General features: G+C 46.2%; 1 protein-coding gene and 1 long non-coding RNA gene across 2 annotated transcripts in view; one reads left to right on the forward strand and one right to left on the reverse strand.

The window, feature by feature from the left end:
- GALK1 (galactokinase 1) overlaps window positions 1–12445 on the reverse strand; it is a 35800-nt gene extending 23355 nt beyond the window's left edge. Inside the window, exon 1 of the mRNA XM_089654896.1 lies at window positions 12277–12445. Coding sequence (XP_089511022.1) covers window positions 12277–12417 — 141 coding nt within the window. The 5' untranslated portion in view covers window positions 12418–12445. The remainder of the gene's footprint in view (window positions 1–12276) is intronic.
- An 87-nt stretch (window positions 12446–12532) lies between these two features.
- On the forward strand, window positions 12533–23532 carry LOC149444141 (uncharacterized). The gene is made up of 2 exons (XR_016306551.1): window positions 12533–12793; window positions 21083–23532. It is a non-coding gene; the product is annotated as an uncharacterized LOC149444141 (long non-coding RNA).
- Window positions 23533–24072: the final 540 nt, after the last annotated feature.

Below are 24072 nucleotides of genomic sequence, written 5' to 3' on the forward strand. Positions count from 1 at the left end.
AACGATGGGCACTATTCCTCCCCCCACTGACACCAACGATGCGGCACTATTCCTCCCACTGACACCAACGATGGGGCACTATTCCTCCCACTGGCACCAATGATAGGCACTATTCCTCCCCCTACTGACACCAATGATAGGCACTATTCCTCCCCCCACTGACACCAACGATGGGGCACTATTCCTCCCCCCACTGACACCAACGATGGGGCACTATTCCTCCCCCCACTGACACCAACGATGGGGCACTATTCCTCCCCCCACTGACACCAACGATGGGGCACTATTCCTCCCCCCACTGACACCAACGATGGGGCACTATTCCTCCCCCCACTGACACCAACGATGGGGCACTATTCCTCCCCCCACTGACACCAACGATGGGGCACTATTCCTCCCCCCACTGACACCAATGATAGGCACTATTCCTCCCCCCACTGACACCAACGATAGGGCACTATTCCTCCCCCCACTGACACCAATGATAGGCACTATTCCTCCCACTGACACCAATGATGGGGCACTATTCCTCCCACTGATACCAATGATGGGGCACTATTCCTCCCACTGATACCAATGATGGGGCACTATTCCTCCCACTGACACCAATGATGGGGCACTATTCCTCCCACTGATACCAATGATGGGGCACTATTCCTCCCACTGACACCAATGATGGGGCACTATTCCTCCCACTGACACCAATGATGGGGCACTATTCCTCCCACTGACACCAATGATGGGGCACTATTCCTCCCACTGACACCAATGATGGGACACTATTCCTCCCACTGATACCAATGATGGGGCACTATTCCTCCCACTGACACCAATGATGGGACACTATTCCTCCCACTGACACCAATGATGGAGCACTATTCCCCCCACTGACACCAATGATGGGGCACTATTCCTCCCACTGACACCAATGATGGGGCACTATTCCTCCCACTGATACCAATGATGGGGCACTATTCCTCCCACTGACAGCAACGATGGGGCACTATTCCTCCCACTGATACCAATGATGGGGCACTATTCCTCCCACTGACACCAACGATGGGGCACTATTCCTCCCACTGACACCAACGATGGGGCACTATTCCTCCCCCCACTGACACCAACGATGGGGCACTATTCCTCCCCCCACTGACACCAACGATGGGGCACTATTCCTCCCCCCACTGACACCAACGATGGGGCACTATTCCTCCCCCCACTGACACCAACGATGGGGCACTATTCCTCCCCCCACTGACACCAACGATGGGGCACTATTCCTCCCCCCACTGACACCAACGATGGGCACTATTCCTCCCCCCACTGACACCAACGATGCGGCACTATTCCTCCCACTGACACCAACGATGGGGCACTATTCCTCCCACTGGCACCAATGATAGGCACTATTCCTCCCCCTACTGACACCAATGATAGGCACTATTCCTCCCCCCACTGACACCAACGATGGGGCACTATTCCTCCCCCCACTGACACCAACGATGGGGCACTATTCCTCCCCCCACTGACACCAACGATGGGGCACTATTCCTCCCCCCACTGACACCAACGATGGGGCACTATTCCTCCCCCCACTGACACCAACGATGGGGCACTATTCCTCCCCCCACTGACACCAACGATGGGGCACTATTCCTCCCCCCACTGACACCAACGATAGGGCACTATTCCTCCCCCCACTGACACCAATGATAGGCACTATTCCTCCCACTGACACCAATGATGGGGCACTATTCCTCCCACTGATACCAATGATGGGGCACTATTCCTCCCACTGATACCAATGATGGGGCACTATTCCTCCCACTGACACCAATGATGGGGCACTATTCCTCCCACTGATACCAATGATGGGGCACTATTCCTCCCACTGACACCAATGATGGGGCACTATTCCTCCCACTGACACCAATGATGGGGCACTATTCCTCCCACTGACACCAATGATGGGGCACTATTCCTCCCACTGACACCAATGATGGGACACTATTCCTCCCACTGATACCAATGATGGGGCACTATTCCTCCCACTGACACCAATGATGGGACACTATTCCTCCCACTGACACCAATGATGGAGCACTATTCCCCCCACTGACACCAATGATGGGGCACTATTCCTCCCACTGACACCAATGATGGGGCACTATTCCTCCCACTGATACCAATGATGGGGCACTATTCCTCCCACTGACAGCAACGATGGGGCACTATTCCTCCCACTGATACCAACGATGGGACACTATTCCTCCCACTGACATCAGTGATGGGGCGCTAGTCCTCCCACTGATACCAATGATGGGGCACTATTCCTCCCACTGATACCAATGATGGGGCACTATTCCTCCCACTGACACCAATGGCGGGACACTATTCCTCCCACTGATACCAATGATGGGACACTATTCCTCCCACTGACATCAGTGATGGGGCACTATTCCTCCCACTGATACCAATGATGGGGCGCTAGTCCTCCCACTGATACCAATGATGGGGCACTATTCCTCCCACTGCAAAATTACAGTTCTGAAGTAGCAACAAAAATAATTTTATGGTTGGGGGTCACCACAACATGAGGAACTGTATTAAGGGGTCGCGGCGTTAGAAAGGTTGAGAACCACTGATCTAGAAGATAAAGAGAAAACTAACACAGACACCTCATCTAAGAACTAAGAAGATGAAACAGATAACATGTCTGACCTTAATAATGGGAATCACATACTGGGAACAGGTAAGAGGAGAAGAACTTTTCCTTCTTCTCTGACCATCCTGGCATTAAACTTATATGACACCCAGCACCGACAACACACCTCGCACTGATACTACACCCAGAACTGATATCACAACCACTGAAATGATACACTACCAATGGGTTACATCACACCCACTGAAATGACACACTACCAATGGGTTACATCACACATACTGAAATGACACACTACCAATGGGTTACATCAAACCCACTGAAATGATACACTACCAATAGGTTACATCACACCCACTGAAATGACACTCTACCAATGGGTTACATCACACCGACTGAAATGACACTCTACCAATGGGTTACATCACACCCACTGAAATGATACTCTACCAATGGGTTACATCACACCCACTGAAATGATACTCTACCAATGGGTTACATCACACCCACTGAAATGATACTCTACCAATGGGTTACATCACACCCACTGAAATGATACTCTACCAATGGGTTACATCACACCCACTGAAATGATACTCTACCAATGGGTTACATCACACCCACTGAAATGATACTCTACCAATGGGTTACATCACACCCACTGAAATGACACTCTACCAATGGGTTACATCACACCCACTGAAATGACACTCTACCAATGGGTTACATCACACCCACTGAAATGACACTCTACCAATGGGTTACATCACACCCACTGAAATGATACTCTACCAATGGGTTACATCACACCCACTGAAATGACACTCTACCAATGGGTTACATCACACCCACTGAAATGACAGACTACCAATGGGTTACATCACACCCACTGAAAAGACACACTACCAATGGGTTACATCACACCCACTGAAATGACACACTACCAATGGGTTACATCACACCCACTGAAAAGACACACTACCAATGGGTTACATCACACCCACTGAAAAGACACACTACCAATGGGTTACATCACACCCACTGAAAAGACACACTACCAATGGGTTACATCACACCCACTGAAAAGACACACTACCAATGGGTTACATCACACATACTGAAATGATACTCTACCAATGGGTTACATCACATCCACTGAAATGATACACTACCAATGGGTTACATCACACAAAGCATACTATTCTTCCATTATTATGAGTCAGGACCTGTGCAGCACAGCCATGACATAGCACACCGCACTAACATTGTACTGATATCACACCTAAACAATGGCATCACATCCAGCACTGACATCTCACCCTGCACTGATACCACAAACCCGGCACTGATTTTTTTATTTTCTTCATTGAGGGCACTAGAGCATTTTTCAGCTTGAAGCCTGACGCTCTGAAAAAGCTCAACGAGCAAAATCCAATTAATTTCTAAGGCCCTTGTTCACATATGAGCATTTCGTCGCCTATAGCAAAATGCTTCAAGGGTGTGGAAATTTTTTAAAAAGCTACTTGTCCAGGCACTAAATCAGGGCCCCAATCTACTTGTCCAGATAACGAAAAAAAAATTTAACCAAAACCGTACTTAAATCGGAAGCGATTTTAGGAATGTCTGGGGCTTTTAAAAGCAAAAGAGGCTTTATGGTGACTTAAACGTGTAATATTTTTAACATTGCGCTGTTTATCTCCTCCTCCCTTCCGACTGTCTCCAGCACCGCCCCCGGGGACTAGCAGGGAGGAGAGAGACCTTGAAGTGTAACGAGCACCGCTTGGCTACTCGTCAGCAAAGGGTAGGTTGGGGCTTATACTTTATCCCTTTCGCTGCCAGAGCCGTTTTTGCATTTTTTGCACACGTTTAAAAGCCTGAAGATGACATAAAACCCCCCAAATATTATATATTTTCTGAAAGCAGAGACCCTAGAGAATAAAACAGTGGCAGTTCCAATTTTTTATGTCACATGATATTACTGCAAAATTTCAGTAAATAAGTTAATTTTAGGGCAAAAAAAAACAATAAATTGCCAAATTTTTTGTAAAATATAAAAGACGAGGTTGCAGTGAGTAAATAGATATCCAACTTGTCAAACCTTAAATTTGTGCTCGTGAAATGGCGATGAACTTCAGTACCCTATATTTTCTATAGGTTGACACTTTTAAAGCTCCTTATAGGTCGCCAGTTTAGCAATACAGAGGAGGTCTTGTACTAGAACTATTGCTCTCATCCTGGCGTGTGCGGCGATATGTAAAATGTGTATCGCAATCGACGGTTTCATGGCGCTCCAGTGTGCTTTTATGTTTGTACGTGCGTATATATGGGGTGGGGGCCTCAATACTTTTTTTTGAGGGGGATGGTATGTGCTTGTGTGTAACTTTCATTTTTTACAATTAAAAAATAAAAAAAAATGTTTTTTCATTACATAAGGGAAAAAGTCCCCTATGTGATGATTTTTGGTGATAGGTTCTCTTTGAGACATCCAAGGTCTAAAAGACTCTGGATGTCTCCCCTCTGCTCCACTGGAGATTGCTCTACAATCTCTCAATGGGGAGCCGGAAGTGACATCATAACATCATTTCCAGGTCAGCACAAGAAGGGGAGGGGAGCGGACTTGTCCGCTCTTCTCCCTCCTCTATAGCCGACGGCAAACTGGGCCCGCAGATGGGCAAGCGGAGCCCAGGAGACCTCCCGCCGGGGGGCACGTAGAGGCTGGCACCATGTGAAGCAATCAGCAGCAGCGCTGGCGCCGATTGCTTCACCTGACAGGTGAACCCTGCTGTTTGCCCGCAGCAGGGCTAAAGGTAGAAAGAAATTACCTGCCAGGCACTACATGTCCCGGGCGTTGGGCGATAGGAATCCAACATCCCTGTGCCTGTCGCTCAAAAAAGTACCTGCGCTACTATTCAGGCAGATCTGGGCGTTTTGTCCCCATAGACTTATTTAAGTCTATGGAAAACGCATGAACAGTGAGAATGAGCATGTTTTCAACTGTTTTTTTTTGAGGCATTTTCAGCTTAAAACAGCAGCTAATTCTATTGACCACAGCAAAAAGGCCTAAATGAAAAACGTCTCAAAAAACACCTAAAATATTTGCAAATCTGCTAGGAAAAAAAAAAAAAAACACTCAAAGACGCCTGAAAAAGAATGCTTTAAAAAAAAATGCCTGAAAAACATTCAGCTCAGTGTGAATGGAGCCTAAAAGTGAACCAAAAAGTGTATATGATCACAAACAGTGTTGTGCTAATGTGCATTTTTATTATAAAAACTGGGCTACACTACACACAGCACAGTAATTCATGGAACATTTGGCTGTGTTCTGGTTTGTTTTATAACCATTAGCCCTCCAGGAGGTTGTACCTGCTTCATGACCAGGCTATTCAGCACTGTGCTGCTTTAACTGACAATTGCTCAGTCATGTAACACTGTAACCAAATGAAAGTTTTATTTTTTCACACAAATTGAGCTTTCGGTGGTAGTTGATCACCACTGGGTTTTTATTTTTTTGCTATATAAACAAAAAAAAAAATACAGAAACATTTTTAAAATGTCATTTTTCTCAGTTTCTGTTATACAATTTTGCAAATAAATGATCTTTCTACATAAATTTAGGCCAACATGTATTCTGCTACATTTCTTTGATAAAAATAACCCAAATCAGTTTATATTATTTAGTCTGTGTGAAAGTTAGAGAGTCTACAAGCTATGGGATATATATTTGAAAATTGGTCAGTCTATCTCATTTCGTGAGACCCAAAATGCCAGGACAGTACAAATACCCCCCAAATGACCCCCCAATTTCCAAACTTTTTGGAAAGTAGACAGTCTGAGGCATTTAGTAAGAGGCATTATGAGTTTTTTGAAGTTGTAACTTTTTTTTGTCTCAATTGTTTGGAAAATTAAGAAATTAAATAAAATGTGTTTTGTTTTCACATTTTTTTTTTACATATTGTCACCAGAGCAGTACAGCTTTATCATGTGACTGGTGTGGCGGTGATCAGGGACAATGCTGAAAAAAAAAAATTAAATAGAAATAATATATTTTTCTTTACATACTTTCATCAGAGTAGTTCAGTGTCACTATCAGGGATTTTTTTTTTACACTGTTATCGCTTATAACAGTGATGATCACTGTTATAAGCAATAGTTTTACCCGTCATGAATGGCTTTCCATTCATGACAACTTGCTTTCTGTTGACATGCTGCGATTGGCTACAGCTAATCACATGGTACAGGGTGTCAGGTACTATGAGATAGCTGTAGGCCAGTCAAAGTTTCACAACACTAAGCAAGCAATGTTTTCATTCATGACTGTTTTGTTTACATTGTAATCATGTCATCGCTGATTGGACATAGTGATCACGATACCCCAACTGCTTACAGCAGGCAGGTACCGAGCACTGTAATCTATTGTGTCCACTGGATACAGTGACCACGGGATTGCTCCTCTGCATGCCACAAGGGCACGCTAGTGCCAGTCAACGTACGAGTATGTTACCTGGCCTGGCTGTGCCGCCCGCTAGCAATATATGTGCTGTTAGCGGGCAGCAAGTTGTTAAAGTGTTACTAAAGGCAGGGTTTTTTACATTAAAATAAAAAACATGTTCTACTCACCTGCTCTGTGCAATTGTATTGCACAGAGTGGCCCCAATCCTCTTCTGGTGTCCCCCACCGGCGATCCTTGCTCCTTCTCTTCGTGTGTCCCCATAACAAGCCATTTGCTATGGGGACACACGCTGAGTGCTCGCTCCTGACCTGTGTGTCTACAGAGCCGCACTCCATAGACACACGCAGCAAAACTTAGCCCTGCCCCCCCATTTCCTCTTCACCACATTTGACTGACAGTAGCAAGAGCCAATGGCTTCTGCTGCTGTTCGATTTCCTGTGTGAAGAGGAAGTGAGGGGAGAAGAGGTGCAGCAGTGCATAGTGCCGATCTTTTCTCTCCTCTTTTCCCGTTCACACAGGGAAACTAAAAATGTTTTTTTGCAAGCAATGCATCAAGGTAAAACACGTTTTTAGTTTAGTATCACCAGGGCTTTCTTCCAGCAGGAACACAGTTCCAGCACTGGATGTATATCAACCTTTCTCAACCGGGGTGCCTTGAGGTTTCTTCAGGAATGCCTTGGCAAAAAGTCTAAAAACTGCCCAAAACTTGTATACAAGCCAGCGGGTGGAACAAGCCTGCCTTTTAGTTACACAAAGTCGCAGGTTTTCATTGCGCACCATTTACGACATTCTATCCGCCGGTGTCCTGACAACCAATGACATCATCAGTTGATAAGGAGGATGTCAGCTGCCTACTCAGCATTCTAGTTTGACCCTCTCCAACAGTGCTGGGGCCACATTAGGTCAATGATGGAGAAAAACTGAGGGGAAGAGAGATGTAGCAAACTAGCTCATCAGAGTTGGAGCGGAGTTCTCCTTCAACCCTTTTTTGTCTTTATTCGAGATATTTTCTATTTCTCAGCCCTCATTCCCTACCCCCTCCAGTCCTGAGAGGGAAACGTCATCTCCTGACAGATGAATGGATCAGCCAGGTACCAGGCAGTCTGCTGGAACATGTAACTTCTCCCCCATCGTAATCAAGATAAGATAGCTTCTCTCCTGGACTTAAAAGAGAGTTGAACATTCCTCAGGTCAATTGTATGTTTCATGTCATGGATTATGAAGCTGTAGTTTAATTCAGAGTTTCCCACTGACCACTCCCAAAACGTGTAGTCAGAGCCCCCCCTTTGAGAGGGACTTTTAAGAAGAGACAAGTGAGTTAGAGCACACACAGATCTCCCAGCGTAACATCAATCTACCACCTGGGGAGACCCTTTGCAACTTGGATCTGCAAACCCAAGCACATGGGCAAGTAACTTAACCCTGTAATCTTCTTCCTAATTATCTCTTTGCTGTGTCTTTATATACATATATATATATTTTTGTGACATCTCTTTGTAAATATTTTATTGCACCTGTTTGACTCTTTTAGTAATAAATCTTTCTTTCTGAAAGTGTTAAACTGTTTCTAAGCGCTTACTTGCAATTCACGCATTCCTGCCTTTTGAAGAGACGCTACTGTGTTTGTTTACTCCCTGCCCAATTGACCATATTGGACAGGTGACTTTTCAATCATTATAGTGTATTTCTGACAGAGTCCGTCTTCTCTGTACATTTCAAGACGGTGGTGGCAGTGTGAAGGGTTAGTGGTGTAATTAACCTGACCCAGTAACAAGCGCATTCAGACTGCAGGCACCGATTGTAGCCCATTAGCTGGACAATCGCTGTGCATGGTGCAGCTGGGTGGGGCCTTGTTACGCGTGTCACACCGTGGTTTTAGATCGGCCGGTCCTTCGGTCACGAGTTTGGTGAGAAGGTCTGGGGTCAGACGCCGTGGGCGTGACGTATTACTGTTAGTCGCGGTCGTGCCATTGTCGCATGTTGGTGGCGGCGATCGTGGATCCATGACAAGAGACACTGGAATACTAGTCAATACCAGTGTGCAAATGTGTGTTTGCTCTGGAAGAATAAATCATCTAACGTTGGGTGTCCTACATATGTGGATGTTTCTGCATTATATAAAACTATTAGAATAGTTTTTCACATTTTAGAATGGGGTGCCCTTTTAAGATTATGGATAGTCCCCAGGCACCCTTTAAAATTATGGACAGTCTTGAGGCACCCCATTCTTAGAAGAGGTGCCTCAAGACTGTCAATAATTTTAAAGGGTGCCTGGTGACTGTCCATAATTTTAAAGGGTGCCTTGATTGAAAACAGGTTGAGAAACACTGATGTATATAATAGCAAGGGGTGCTGGGGTGTGCCGGAGGGTCTATTGATACTTGCTGCTAGGAGATCTATTGTTGCTGGAGGGATACTATTTTTGAGTGAGGGGTCTATTGTTGCTGGTTGGGAATCTGTTGTTGCTAGGGGTCTTATGTTTCCGGGGGGTCATTTATTGCTGGGAGGGATCTACTGCTGAAGGAGGGGGGTCTATTATTGCTGACTACTAGAGGGGTTAAAGATCTGATGTTGCTGCTGGGGGGTCTATTACTACCGGAGGGTCTATTGTTGCTGGCTGTAGGGGATCTATTTTACTGCTTTAACAAATTACAAATGGCTTAGCACAGTGGTCGGCAAGCCGCGGCTCACGAGCCACATGCGGCTCTTTACACATTTTAATGCAGCTCTTCTGTGTGCCGGGCGCCCGCTCCCCTCCCTCCTCTCGGGCGGCCGCCCCAAAAGTCAGGACTCTGCAGCTAGCCCAGCAATGGGCAAACTACGGCCCGGCGGACCTTTTAATTGGCTGTCAGGATGTAGGCGGGGCAGCGTGACGAACTCCTGTCCTCTCACAGTCCGCCCTGAAGACCGGAACGGCGCGGGAACACGGCGAGAGGAACGCGCGGAGCAAAGGTAAGTGAATTGACACAATAGGGGGAATGAATTACTATAGGGGGGATGAATTACTATATGGGGGATGAATTACTATATGGGGGATGAATTACTATATGGGGGATGAATTACTATGGGGGGATGAATTACTATGGGGGGATGAATTACTATGGGGGATGAATTACTATATGGGGGATGAATTACTATGGGGGGATGAATTACTATAGGGGGGATGAATTACTATAGGGGGGATGAATTACTATATGGGGGATTAATTACTATATGGGAGATGAATTACTATAGGGGGGATGAATTACTATATGGGGGATGAATTACTATATGGGGGATTAATTACTATATGGGAGATGAATTACTATAGGGGGGATGTATTTTCAGTTTTAAAAATGTGGCTCTCAAAATAAATTTCAATCGTGGTTTTGGCGAGATTTGGCTCAGTTGAAAAAAAAAGGTTGCCCACCACTGGCTTAGCACAACCATATGATACTTGGTTCTGTATTCTCTAAAAGGGGCAGTAATGGTAGGTGGGTGAGGGCAGAAAAAGGGGTGACTCAGAAGGGAGGAGTTCCTGTACCTATTCTCTGAGAAAAAAAGCCTTGAGTATCACTTTAATGAGCATTTTGCAGCATTACAGAATGCAGATTTTTCGGGTGTCATTAACCAGTTCCGCACCACACTATGGCAGAAATACTGCTACAGGGCAGCGCAGATGTACAAAATCACATGTGTGTGTGTGTGTTTTGAAGTTCTGACTAGGGGACACGCGCGCCCTACCTGCGTCGCCATTCGCAGCCTTGGTTGTCAATCACTGGGTCCGGTGATTACTTGCCAGCACCCGGTGATTGCTGAGTGTCTCCAAAGGGGGAGAGACCTGTATGTAAACAATACAGATCTCTCCCGTTAGCTCCTGCAGTCTGCTTTGTATGGCTCTGCATAGCAGGGTGCTTACAGTGAAACACACACACAGACAACATAATGAAAAAGCACAGTTAACCCTATGATCACCCCAGATGTTAACCCCTTCCTACCCAGTGCCATTAGTACAGTGTCTGTGCTTTTTAGTAGCACTGATCACTGTATTGGTGTCACTGGGGATGTCAGTGACACCAAATCAGCCCCCCCCCCAGTGTCAGAATGTCTGCCGTAGTCCCGCTATAAGTCGCTGATCGCCGCCATTACTTACAGAAAAAAAAATCCAGTATATATATCGCCATTTGTAGGCGCTATAACTTTCACTTAATTTACACGTATTGGGATTTTTTTTAGCAAAGACACATCGCAGAATACATTTTGGCCTAAATTTATGATGAAATTTGATTTTTTTACTGGACATGTTTTATAGCAAAAAGTCAAAAATATTGTATTTTTTCACATTGTGGGTCCTTTTTTGTTTATAGCACAAAAAAATAAAAACCACAGAGGTGACCAACTATCACCGAAAGAAAGCTTTATTTGTGGGGAGAAAAGGACATAAATTTAATTTGAGTGCAGTGTGGCATGACCGCTCAATTGTCAGTTACAGTAACGCAGCACAGTATCATAAAAAATGGCCTGATCAGGAAGGGGGGTCAGTCCTCTGCAGGACAAGTGGTTATCAGTACTGCAAGCACGGCGTGAGAATTTGTGTGGATGGTCCCAGGACACACAGGCGTTTGACATTTTCTTCTTGCCTCCATGGTAGTATAGATGTCTATGCACACGTTTACAGGCATTTAGAAGGCAGAAAACAAATCATCACTTGTGCGTTCTGAGGGAGGACTGAATAAAGCGCATGTTTCTTAGTGGTAATAGAGTCTAATTGGCAGAATTCCTATTCTGGGCTGGCCAATAGAAATGCAGGAACACCTAACTCGTGAACGCACAGAAACGTGGACGCGTCCAAACAGCGCTCTCCTCCTACGTGTCCTGTCTGTGCAGCCCAGGGTGCATGAGGCCTGACACTAGGGGCGAAGAAGGGGAGCACACAGAAAAGTGCACAAGGTGTACACGTGGTGCCCCAGGACACAAGACTCATGGTCCACCTGGGTGACACCACCCCCTCCCCCCATTCTTCAGGAGAGCTGTGGCAGCAATGTCCACCCCAGTACCAGGTGGGGCTCCCCCAGAGGCAGAGCCTGATATCACACCCAGCACTGTCTAGTCTTTACTCAGGATCATGTGACTACGAGGGAGACACGTGACCCGTCCTTGTTACGGGGGAAAGGGGTCTCACCATTGGCAGTACAAAGCCGGCATTGTAGTCGGTGTGTTCTCCGATCAGATTGACCCGTCCGGGGGAGTACACCGCGATCTCCGGATCTCCTCCGAACGTCTCCGAGAACACCCTGCGAGCCTTCTCCTCCGGAACCGACATACTGTACACCGCCCCGCCCACACAGGTCATGTGAGTGGAGCGGCTGCTGGACTTCCAGGATGTGCTGCAATCATGTACCTGTACTACCGAGTGTAGACAGTAGGGGGGGGGGGGGGAGTGGTTCTCTCACCATTGATTAGCTGAGGTTTGTTCGCACCAGTTGTAGAGCCGAGCTGTGTGTTGTATCCTCCCCTCCCCCCCCCCAGCAGAACTACTATCATCACCTGAGCAGAGGAGCCATGGAGGAGAGGAGTGCTGCACTGTGCTCCTCTCACATGAACACTCTGCTAGGCGGCTCCTTTATACATCCTCCATTCTGTCACCTACAGCAATCCATCTGCCTACCAGGAAGATCATCACTCTCCTCAGTCCTCAGGTACAGAGCATGGATCCACTGAGCACCAAGTACCCCCAATGACCCCTCCCTAACCTCACCAAGTGATAGTACCCCCCCCCCCACAAAGCCTCAGCACCCTCCACAGAGCACCAGAACCCCCATCACCAGAGCGCCAGTGTCCCCCCCATTCCTCAGAGTGCCAGTGCCCCCCCCCCCATTCCTCAGAGTGCCAGTGCCCCCCCCATTCCTCAGAATGCCAGTGCCCCCCCCCATTCCTCAGAGTGCCAGTGCCCCCCCCCCATTCCTCAGAGTGCGGGTGTCCCGCCCCATTCCGCAGAGTGCCGGTCCCCCCCCCAATCCTCAGAGTACCGGTGCCCCCCATTCCTCAGAGGGTCAGTGCCCCCTCCCTCTACAGAGCCCCAGTTTACCCTCACTCCACAGTGCCAGTGCCCCCTTCTCTATCTAAAGGATGTCAGTGCTCCCCCCTCCCTGCACAGAACCCCAGCACCCCCTCCCTCCGCAGAGTGCCAGTGCCCTCCTCTCCATCTAAAGGATGTCAGTGCTCCCCCCTCCCTGCACAGAACCCCAGCACCCCCTCCCTCCGCAGAGTGCCAGTGCCCTCCTCTCCATCTAAAGAATGTCAGTGTCAGCAGGCGCAAAAATAACCCCCAGAATTGGTGTCAGGTAACGCAATAATAACTCCCCACACTGCTGGCAGTGGACATGATAACAATAATAACCAACAATGATTTTGGGGGACGCAATAATATTCTTCACCTTTGGTGTCAGTGGACACAATAATATTTCCCAGCATTGGTGTCAGTAAATGCAATAATAACCTCCAGCACTGGTGTCATTGAATGCAATTATAACCCCAGCACTGGTGTCATTGAATGCAATAATAACCCCAGCATTGGTGTCATTGAACACAATAATAACCCCCAACACTGGTGTCAGTGAACGCAATAATAACCTCCAACAGTGGTATCAGTGAGCGTAATAATAACCCCAACATTGGTGTCAGTGAACGCAATAATATCCTCCAGCAGTGGTGTCAATGAATGCAAAAAAAACCCAGCATTGGTGTCATTGAATGCAATAATAACCCCAGCATTGGTGTCACTGAATGCAGTTATAACCCCAGCATTGGTGTCATTGAATGCAATAATAACCTCCAACAGTGATGTCAGTGAACGCAATAATAGCCTCCAACAGTGATGTTAGTGAACGTAATAATAACCTACAGCAGTGGTGTCCGTGAACGCAATAATAACCCCAGCATTGGTGTCATTAAACGCAATAATAACCCCCAACACTGGTGTCAGTGAAGGCCGTAACAACATCCAATATTGGTGTCAGTAGACAAAATAATAGCCCCCAGCATTGTCAGTGACCACAATAAGCCTCCAGCACTGGTGTCAGCATTAATAACCCTTCCCCCTGTATGGTTATTTCAGTGAATTGTAACTCCCCCTGCATTAGTGATCATGGCAGAGAAGGTTAACCCCCTATCCCCCCTTCCTGCATTAGTGATCACAGCAGTGAACGTTAACACATTCTCACTCCCCCATCCCTGGTCACCTGCAATTGTGTCAGTGGAGGCAGCAATAACACCAATCATCATTGTGACAAATGGTCAAACTTACACCGTGCTGTCACTAATACACAACAATGCATCTCTCAGCCTCTCCCTGCACAAAGATTTTCCAGCTCACGGGACCACAATCTATGTTCCAACAGACTGAGAGCAATCATAATTGGATATTATTATTATTATACAGTATTTATAAAGCGCCAATAGTTAGCTCAGCGCTGTACATTACAAAGGGGGACAGAACATGTGACAGAACAATACCAATACAATGCAAAACATGAGGGGATCGAGGGCCCTGCTCCTTGGAGCTTACAATCTAGGAGGGAGGGGGTGGTGGTACAGGAGGAGATAGCTGTGGGGGATGGAGTGGTAGGAAGAGTGGAGGAGGTCGGTCAAGTTAGCAGGGGGTGGGGTAGGCTTCCCTGAAGAGGTGGGTTTTCAGGATGCGCCTAAAGGAGAGGAGAGTAGGTGATAATCTGATGGGTTGGGGCAGGGAGTTTCAGAGGATGGGTGACACCCTGGAGAAGTCCTGGAGGCGGGCATGGGAGGAGGAGACCAGGGAACTAGAGAGGAGGTCGTCTTGTGAGGAGTCTGCGTGCTGGGCGGTACTTGGATATTAGGTCGGTGATGTAGTTCGGGGCAGTATGGTGTACGGCTTTGTATGTCAGTGTTAGGATTTTGAATTTGATCCGTTGCGCAATCGGAAGCCAGTGGAGGGATTGGCAGAGGGGGGTGGCGGAAACGGAGCGGTTGGAAAGGTGAATGAGTCTGGCAGCCATATTCAGGATCGACTGAAGCGGGGATAGCCAGTGGCGAGGCAGGCCAGTGAGGAGAGAGTTGCAGTAGTCGAGTCGTGATATGATGAGGGAGTGGATGAGCTGTTTAGTGGTTTCTGGGGTTAGGAACGTGCGGATTTTGGCGATGTTGCGGAGGTGGAGTCTGCACGAGTTTGTTAAAGATTGGACTTGGGGCTGGAAGGATAGGTTGGAGTCCAGAATGACACCAAGTACTCTGGCCTGCGGGGCGGGTTTGATATTGGCGTTGTTGGATGTGATGGAGAAGTCAATGGGGGGTGGGGTCCGGGCTGGGGGGAAGACAAGAAACTCGGTTTTGGAGAGGTTCAGTTTAAGGAAGTGGAGTGACATCCAATCTGATATGTCGCTCAGTAGGTGTGTGATTCGGGCAGAGACCGAGGGGGTGAGGTGGGGGGTTGAGAAATAGATTTGTGTGTCGTCGGCATATAGGTGGTAGTTGAAGCCGTGGGAGTGTATGAGTTGGCCAAGGGAGGAGGTGTAGATGGAGAAGAGAAGGGGCCCGAGGACGGAGCCTTGAGGGACCCCAACAGAGAGGGGGAGTGAGGGGGAGGTGGTAGCATTATAGGTAACACTGAAAGAGCGTTGTGACAGATAGGATGAAAGCCAGGAGAGAGCAGAATCTCTGAGGCCGAGGCAGTGTAGTTTTTTGAGGAGGAGGGGGTGGTCGACTGTGTCGAAGGCCGCAGAGAGTGTCAAGGAGTAGGAGCACTGAATAGTGGCCATTAGCTTTAGCGGTTAGAAGGTCGTTGGAGAGTTTGAGTAAGGCAGTTTCGGTGGAGTGTAGGGGACGGAAGCGATTTACCATGTAGTAGGCCTCTTCAAACAGACAGGGATTCTTTACATTCTGTGTTAGTGCATTAGAGACAATATTAAGAATTTTGAAATATATATTTTTTAAAAAAGACAGTGATTCTAAAGGTTATAATTTAACCACTTGCCCTCCAGAGGATTTACCCCCCTTCCTGACCAGGCCATTTTTTGCGATATGGCGCTGCGTTAATTTAACTGACAATTGCACGGTCATGCAATGCTGTACATACATTAAATTTATGAGAGAGACCTGTGTTGTTTACACACAGGAATCTCTCCCCCGTCAGTTTTACTCGGCAATCGCTGGGCAGCAGTGGGTAATCTCTGGGCTGGACCCGGTGATTGACATGCCTAACCGCCAAGGGCGGAGCATGCCCCCTACCCGGAAATACAATTCATGTATAGATACGTGATTTTGCGCAGCCCTGCCACCCTGTAGTTCTACTATAGGGCAGTGGGGAAGCGGTTAAAAAAATGACAAATATGTTATACTTACCTGTTTTGTGCAATGGTTTTACGCAGAGCAGCCCCCATCTTCTTTTTGGGTCCCCCGCCGGCAGTTCTGGCTTCTCACCCCCCTGCGAGTGCCCCCAATAGCAAGCCTCTTGCTATGGGAGTACTTGAGCTGGCTCGCTCCTAAACCTTGCTCCTTTGGGTGGACAATGTCCATTCACACACAAAGCGCATCTCGGCCCCACCCCCTGCTCTATCCGCATATGCTCACTGATTTTGATTGACAGCAGCAGGAGCCAATGGCTTCCTCTGCTGTGCGAGCCAATGAGAAACGATAGACTCGGGAGAGCCGCAGCTCTCATGCACATCGCTTGATCGAGTTGGGGCTCAGGTAAGTATAAGGGACAGCTGGGCGGAACTGCACCCAGAAGGTTTTTTTAATTTAATGCATAGAATCAATTAAGGTAAAAAATCTTTTGCCTTTAAAACCAATTTAAGAAAAAAAAGTGGTACAAACAAAATATTTACAGAACAAAAGCATGACAAAGGAAAAAAAGATAATAATACAACAGAAAACCAAAAATGTTGAAGAATGAAAAAATGATTATCAAGTCCTGGTTTAGCCCAATCAATAAGCAAGATGGTACACTGGCTCTCATCTGACAAGTCTTGACAGATGTTCTTTACTTTGATGGTAAAGGAGAGCTGTCTAATGTGGTTGCAGTCCCTCTTTTGTGAACTTTGATAGGGTGTTTTCAGAAATGATTTGGCCAATCCCCAGGTCTAGGGTGTGGCCAATGGAATGCCACTGTGTTTATGACCAAGCCACCTATACAGTTTTTTTATATGTATTATTTTTGAATACGTACATGTTACATTCTGCTAACTTGTATACAGTATTATTGTCCAACGTGAAATTACCTTTTGAATGAATATAAATATGAATGGTGTCAGATGTCTATTTCACCTAGGAGAAGTCATGTGTTGGCCTCCCGAACATTCTAATATAGTAGTGTTTTGGTTTAAAATGCTGCTGATTATTTGATACATCCTTATCCTGGTGGCACTGTTATTATCTCAGGAGTTTTGAAGTACTCTGAGGTTTGCATGGTTCAGAATGAGATAGATAGAAATATGTATTCGCTAATGACTCCCGCTAAATTATTTACGATGGTGTGGGGGGGTGATCTGAGAGGATATCTGCTTGATTTCCTATTCCACCACTACATCATTGCACAGAGCAGGTAAGTATGACATGTTTGTTATTAAAAAAATATGGGTTTTTGTCTGGATCACATTGAGGAGATTTCTCTTCATTCCCTATCCCACAGACACAATCGGAAGTGAGAATATATCTCTGGAAAGTGAGGGGAAATCGCCTCTTAGATAGTTGTCACCAGTTGTCCCCTCACCTCTTGTTCTGGTGAGATCTGTAAAAGTTTGCATTTTCCATTATGGCATTACCTGCTGCCGTATATTGTTTTCTGACACAGCTGGAAGAATACCTGAACACTACCTATGTTTGCCCCACAATCTTCCACCCGGCTTCTTCAACAAAGGTCAGATGTTCAGTCGACGTAAGACTTCATGTACATGAGCCTACTCTGACCGCCGGCCGCTGGGAAACGCAAAACGTGGTACCATGGTTGCCGCGTTTTTACCGCATTTTGCGTTTTCCCGTGGACGGCAGTCAAAACGCTCCTATCCTAACGCGATTCTTTTGCGTTCAGGAGAGGGAGGTTTAACTCTTAAACTCTGCTAAAAGCCTCTGTGTACATGGACACACAGGCTTTTGTGGAGTTGGGTTTAGGAGCTTTGGCAAAAAAATGCCAGAAGCTCCTAAACTCGAGTTTGGCAGCTGCCCATGTACATGAAGTTGAGTTAGGCTTTGCCAGAAGAAGCACCCATGGCTCAAATCTCATTCGATTCGGCATGAATGAAATTTGGGCCGTGTATGGCAGCCTTTAGTAAGTACTGAAACCAACAGCACAACAGCCAAGAAAATAGCATTTTCAGGAGAGGTCAGAAATGGCAGGTCCCGTGTTTCTTTCCTACTTGTCCAATGGTTTAGCTGATCCACACATTGCTGTCGTGTCTCTGTGGTTACCAGCTTATCAGAGAAAGTGCAGCACAGTGGCTAAATGGTTAGCACGTCCGCCTGGCAGTACTAGGGTCGTTGGTTTGAATGCCAGCCATGGCACCAACAACCTGGAGTTTGCATGTTTTCCCTGTGCCTGTGTGGGTTTCCTCTGGATACTTCGGTTTCCTCCCACACTCCAAAGACATGCTGGTAGGTTAATTGGTTCCTGTCTAAATTGTCCTTAGTATGTATGAATGTAAGTTAGGGCCCTTAGATTGTACGCCCCTTGAGGGTTAGGGACTGATGTGAATGTACAATATATATGTAAAGCGCTGTGTAAATTGACGGCACTATACAAGTACCTGAAATAAATAAATAAGCTATCAACAGACATGGATGCAGCTATTGTTGACCCGTACTTCTAAAAATGCCACTTGCCTAACTGTCATGAACTGCATACTTTTCGGTAATTTCACTTGTCAGCACAACAACCAGGCTATTAGCATTATCAGAAGGAAGCCCAGTAATGGAAGCCTCCATATCTCTTTCAAAGTTTTGCTTTAGGACATGTTTCAATAAAGTCTGTTCTGTGATCTTACGTGTACTTCTTATTAAGGGTGTTACATAGTTGATCTGGTTGAAAAAAAGACACTAATCCATCCAGTACAATACAAAAAAAAAACAAAAAAAAACACACAAATAGAAAACCTCCATATACTATCCTATACCTACAGTTGATCCAGAGGAAGGCAAAAGAACCCCAATAAAGCATGATTCGATTTGCTCCAGTGGGGGAAAAAATTCCTTCCTGATCCCCCAAGAGGCAATTGGATATTGCTTGGATTAACTTTACCTATAAATATTAGTATCCAGTTATACTATATGTATTTACTTAAACATTACTTAGAACCCCCAAAATTATATATATATATATATATATATATATATATATATATATATATATATATATAATATAATTTTTTTTTATTTTTTTTTTAGCTGAGGTGTAGAGAATACAATGGTGGTCATTGCAATTTTTTATGTCACTCAGTATTTACACTGTGTTTTTTAAATGCAATTTTTTGGGGAAAAATACACTTTAATGAATTAAAAAAAAAACACAATATACAGTTAGGTCCATATATATTTGGACACAGGCACAATGTTCATACTTTTGGCTCTGTATACCACTAGAATAAATTAAAAAAGAAACAATCCAAATTAATTTGAAGTGCAGACTTTCAGCTTTAATTCAAGGGGTTGAACATAAGTATCAAGTACAAATTTTAGAAACTGCAACCATTTTTATACACAGTCCCTCCATTTTCAGGGGCTCAAATGTAATTGGACAAATGAATATAATCATAAATAACATGTTCATTTTTAATATTTTGTTGAGAATCCTTTACTGGCAATGACTGCCTGAAGTCTGGAACCCATGGACATTACCAAAGACTGGGTTTCCTCCTTTCTGATGCTTTGCCAGGCTCTAACTGCAGCTGTCTTCAGTTCTTTCTTTGTGGATTTTTCTGCCTTTAGTTTTGCCTTCAGCAAGTGAAATGCATTGTCAATTGAATTGAGATCAGGTGATTGCCATTGCAGAATATTCCACTTCTTTTCCTTCAGAAGCTCCTGGGTTGATTTTGCAGTGTGTTTTGGATCATTGTCCATCTGTACTATGAAGCGCCGTCCAATCAACTTTGCTGCATTTAGCTGAATCTGGGCTGACAGTATATCTGTAAACACTGCAGAATTCATCCGGCTGCTTCTGTCACATCATCAATAAACACCAATGACCCAGTGCCACTGGAAGCCATGCATGCCCATGCCATCACACTGCATCCACCATGTTTTACAGGTGACGTTGTATGCTTTGGATCATAAGATGTTCCAAGCTGTCAGGGCTCCGGGTATGACCAGAGGTGTGTGGACTGACACAGGGAAACGCAGGCTTCGGGTAGAGTGTAAATAAGACAATTTATTAAGACTAAACAACACAAACGCAGTGCAAGGTAAACATAACAGTGCAAACAACCCAAACTCCAACAGATAACCATATATACAAATCAAACGTAGTCAGGCAGGCCGGGTCGGTAGCAAACGGGCAAACGGTACCAGGAGCGAGCGGGAGAGCGGTCAGGAATAGCCGAGGTCAGGACAGGCGGAGTTCGTTCAGAGTCAGGATCAAAGCAGAGTCAGGATCAGGCAGGAAGCAGACAGGATGCAGGTACAGGGGCTCATGGGAAACATACACCAAGGCACTGACTGGAGGTCTGGCCATTCCTTAAATACACCTCCTGCAATCAGCCTCAGTTGATGGTTGATTGCAGGAGTGAGCTTCTGGTTGCTGAGAGCACCCGCTGGCCAGCCCTGGTACTGCAGCCCACACGGCAGATGAGTCCCACCACTAATGGTGAGTCCATTCCTGACACAAGCCTTCTCCACACTTTCTTCTTCCCGTCATTCTGATATAGATTAATCTTAGTTCCATCCATCCAAAGAATGCTTTTCCAGAACTGGTCCGGCTTTTTTAGATGCTTTTCAGCAAAGTCTAATCTTGCTTTTCTATTCTTCAGGCTTATGAATGGTTTGCACCTTGTGATGAACCCTCTGTGTTTGCTCTCGTGAAGTCTTCTCTTGCTTGTAGACTTTGATAATGATACACCCACCTCCTGGAGAATGTCCTTCACTTGTCTGGATGTTGTGAATGGGTTTTTCTTTACCATAGAGAAGATCCTGCGATCATCCACCACTGTTGTCTTCCATGGATGTCCATGCCTTTTTATGTTGCTGAGCTCACCAGTGAGTTCTTCTTTCCTCAGAATCTACCAAACTGTTGATTTTGCCACTCCTAATGTTGCTGTTTTCTCTCTGATGGATTTGTTTCATTTTTGAAGCCTTACAATGGCCTGTTTCACTTGCATGGACAGCTCCTTTGAACACATGATGTAGGTTCACAGCAATAGATTCCAAATGCAAATACCACACTTAGAATCAACTCCAGACCTTTTACCTGCTTAATTGATAAAGAAATAATGGAGTAGCCCATACCTGGCCATGAAACAGCTTTTGATTCAACTGTCCAATTACTTTTTGTCCTGTAATGTACCTGGTGGTATAACCTGAAGTGCAGTGGAAGGCCTCACTTGCAGCTCTGGCTCTGGGGCCCTGGTAGAGAAACAGGGAGCACCGGAGCACAGATGTGTATGAGTGCCTGGTAGGACTTCTGTGGATGGATGTTGATGTACGTCAGGAAATGCAGGAGCAGTTGGTGGATGGCACACTGGCAGAAGTGCAGGAGCAGGATATTGGCAAGGATAAGCTGGTTCAGGTGCAGGAGCTGAGTAAGGCAAGGTCAGGAGGTCCAGATCGGCAACTAGCAGACAGAGTAAACATAAACGGCAGCCAGAAGAATAGTCAGAGGGCAGGCCGGGGGTCGGTCAAGCAGGGTCAATAACAGATCAGATCAGCAACTGAATCACAGGTAACAGGATGCACGAGTGCTTAAAAGTAATAGACCAAACAGCATAAATGCAAGGCACTAGCCCAGCTTAAATAACCCGCCTGGCGCCAATGCACGACCGCACATGCGCATTAGCCAATCGCCCATGAGCAGGGCTAACGGGTTCTGCGCCTGCGCATAGATGTGTGCATTCCCTGACAGGATCTTTGAAAAAAGGGGGTGGCTGCTCTTACGAGCTGTAATTCCTAAACTATTCCTCCAATGTTCATTTAAGATGGTCACCATGGAATCATATAGTGACAGATGTTTCAGGAGTTGCACTCAACGCAGAGATAAGATTCATATCTGGTGGACCTGCCCTCACCTGGTAGGCTTTTGGTCACGGGTCTACGGCCTCCTCTCCATGCTTTTTCATGTACCCTTCTGCAAGGATGCTCGGCATGCACTTCACTACCCACTCCCACTCCTCTAGCCACATAGTGCGCCATTGTCAGGGCTTGGAGGAAGCCCTCGGTTGGGTTGGCGGAGGTGAAGAGCATTCTGACTACCCTCATGTTTCATGAGAAAATGACAAGCATACTCCATGACTCCCATTCCAGATTCCTCAAAGTATGGAGCCCATGGTGGTCTTATGCTCTGCCTACTCTGCCCCTGACCAGTCTGGGTATTTCAGGCTGTTGTGGGACACCTCTTGACTCGCAGGAACCTCTTTCCACTCCTACCTAGTTCTGCTTCTCTTTCTCTTCTTCTTCTCTCACCTACATTAAGTCTTCTCGCCTTACCTCTTCCTCCTCCAACCCCCCCCCCCTTTGTTTTTTCTTTCCCTTTATAATTTTTCTTTTTTCTACACCAAGGGATGGGAACCCCCCCCAACCCCCCCCCCCCCCTCCTCTGCCTCATCAAGCCCTGGGTCTTTGTACCCAGGCATCATATGTTGTCACTTCTAGCACTGACTGCTGGATACTAATGTTCTTTTTTTGCTTTGGATATTCCTGAAAATGTAATTAATCTAACATGTTTCCTTTTGTGTCTCTGTCCCCTACGTGGTGGCTAATTGCTTAGTTTTGCAGTCTGCACTATTGTTCAATAATAACCATTTTACTAGAAAACAAAAAACATTAATCCAAAAAGAAAATGGCCTAGTTTACATTGGGCCGAAACTGGACGTGATGTCATGAAGTCGCTCTGGTCCTCCTAGGCCATACAGCTGAGCAGCCATCTTTCCTCTGCTCATCTCTCTGACCAGCCGCGGCCAGCCCTGGATTGGTTCTTGGGCTCACTGATCATGATCCAGTGGCTAATCAGCCGCTTGGATCACATTTATTAGAAAGACCAGCGCCAGAGGGAAAATTTAATACCGGGTAATGGCATCTAGCTGCAGTCATAACCCCTATATTATACAAACATCAGTATCATGACGTATTTTCCCAGTTAAGCGGTCGGCAATCTACTGAGCTGGCCAGATCCAGCTTTTGAGGGAATCTAGTCCACATTTTCATAGCTGTTACTGTGAAGAAGCCTTTCTGTATTTGGAGATTAAATCTTTTTTCCACCAGACGTAAAGAGTGTCCCCTTGTCCTCTGTGATGACCTTAAGGTGATTACCTCCACACCAAGTTCACTATATGTGTATTGTGTCCAGTCCTTGCCTACAGGTCCATTCTGTGATTCTTGCTGGTGGAGAGGCTACCTCCATGTACAGAGCACCACAATCCCCTGCCCCCAGATATCCCAACAGAAGTGAACTGGCACTGTGGGGGTAACATCAGTAGCTGTGACAATCAAAAGTGCTGGCTATGCCCACCATTTCCCTCTTCTCCCCTCCATTCATAGTACCCATACAATAGGTTCCCACAATGCAAAGTGTTCCATGATTGAGGTGGACCTCTGCAAAGTGTTCCATGAGGCGGACCTTTCATTCATCTGCCTGTCCAATCACGGAACACTTTGCATTGTGGAAACCTATTGTACAGGTGCTATGAATGGAGGAGAGAAGTGGAACAGGTGAGCACAGTTTGCACTTCTGAGGAGCGCCTGTGGCAGGTGTAGACACTGATATTAACCCCTTTGGCACCATAAGACCACTGCTGAGGGGTATTTGGGG

The sequence above is a fragment of the Staurois parvus genome, unplaced genomic scaffold, assembly GCF_062004578.1.
Source record: "Staurois parvus isolate SC_StPar_1 unplaced genomic scaffold, SC_StPar_1.0 ptg000813l, whole genome shotgun sequence".
NCBI lineage: Eukaryota > Metazoa > Chordata > Amphibia > Anura > Ranidae > Staurois > Staurois parvus.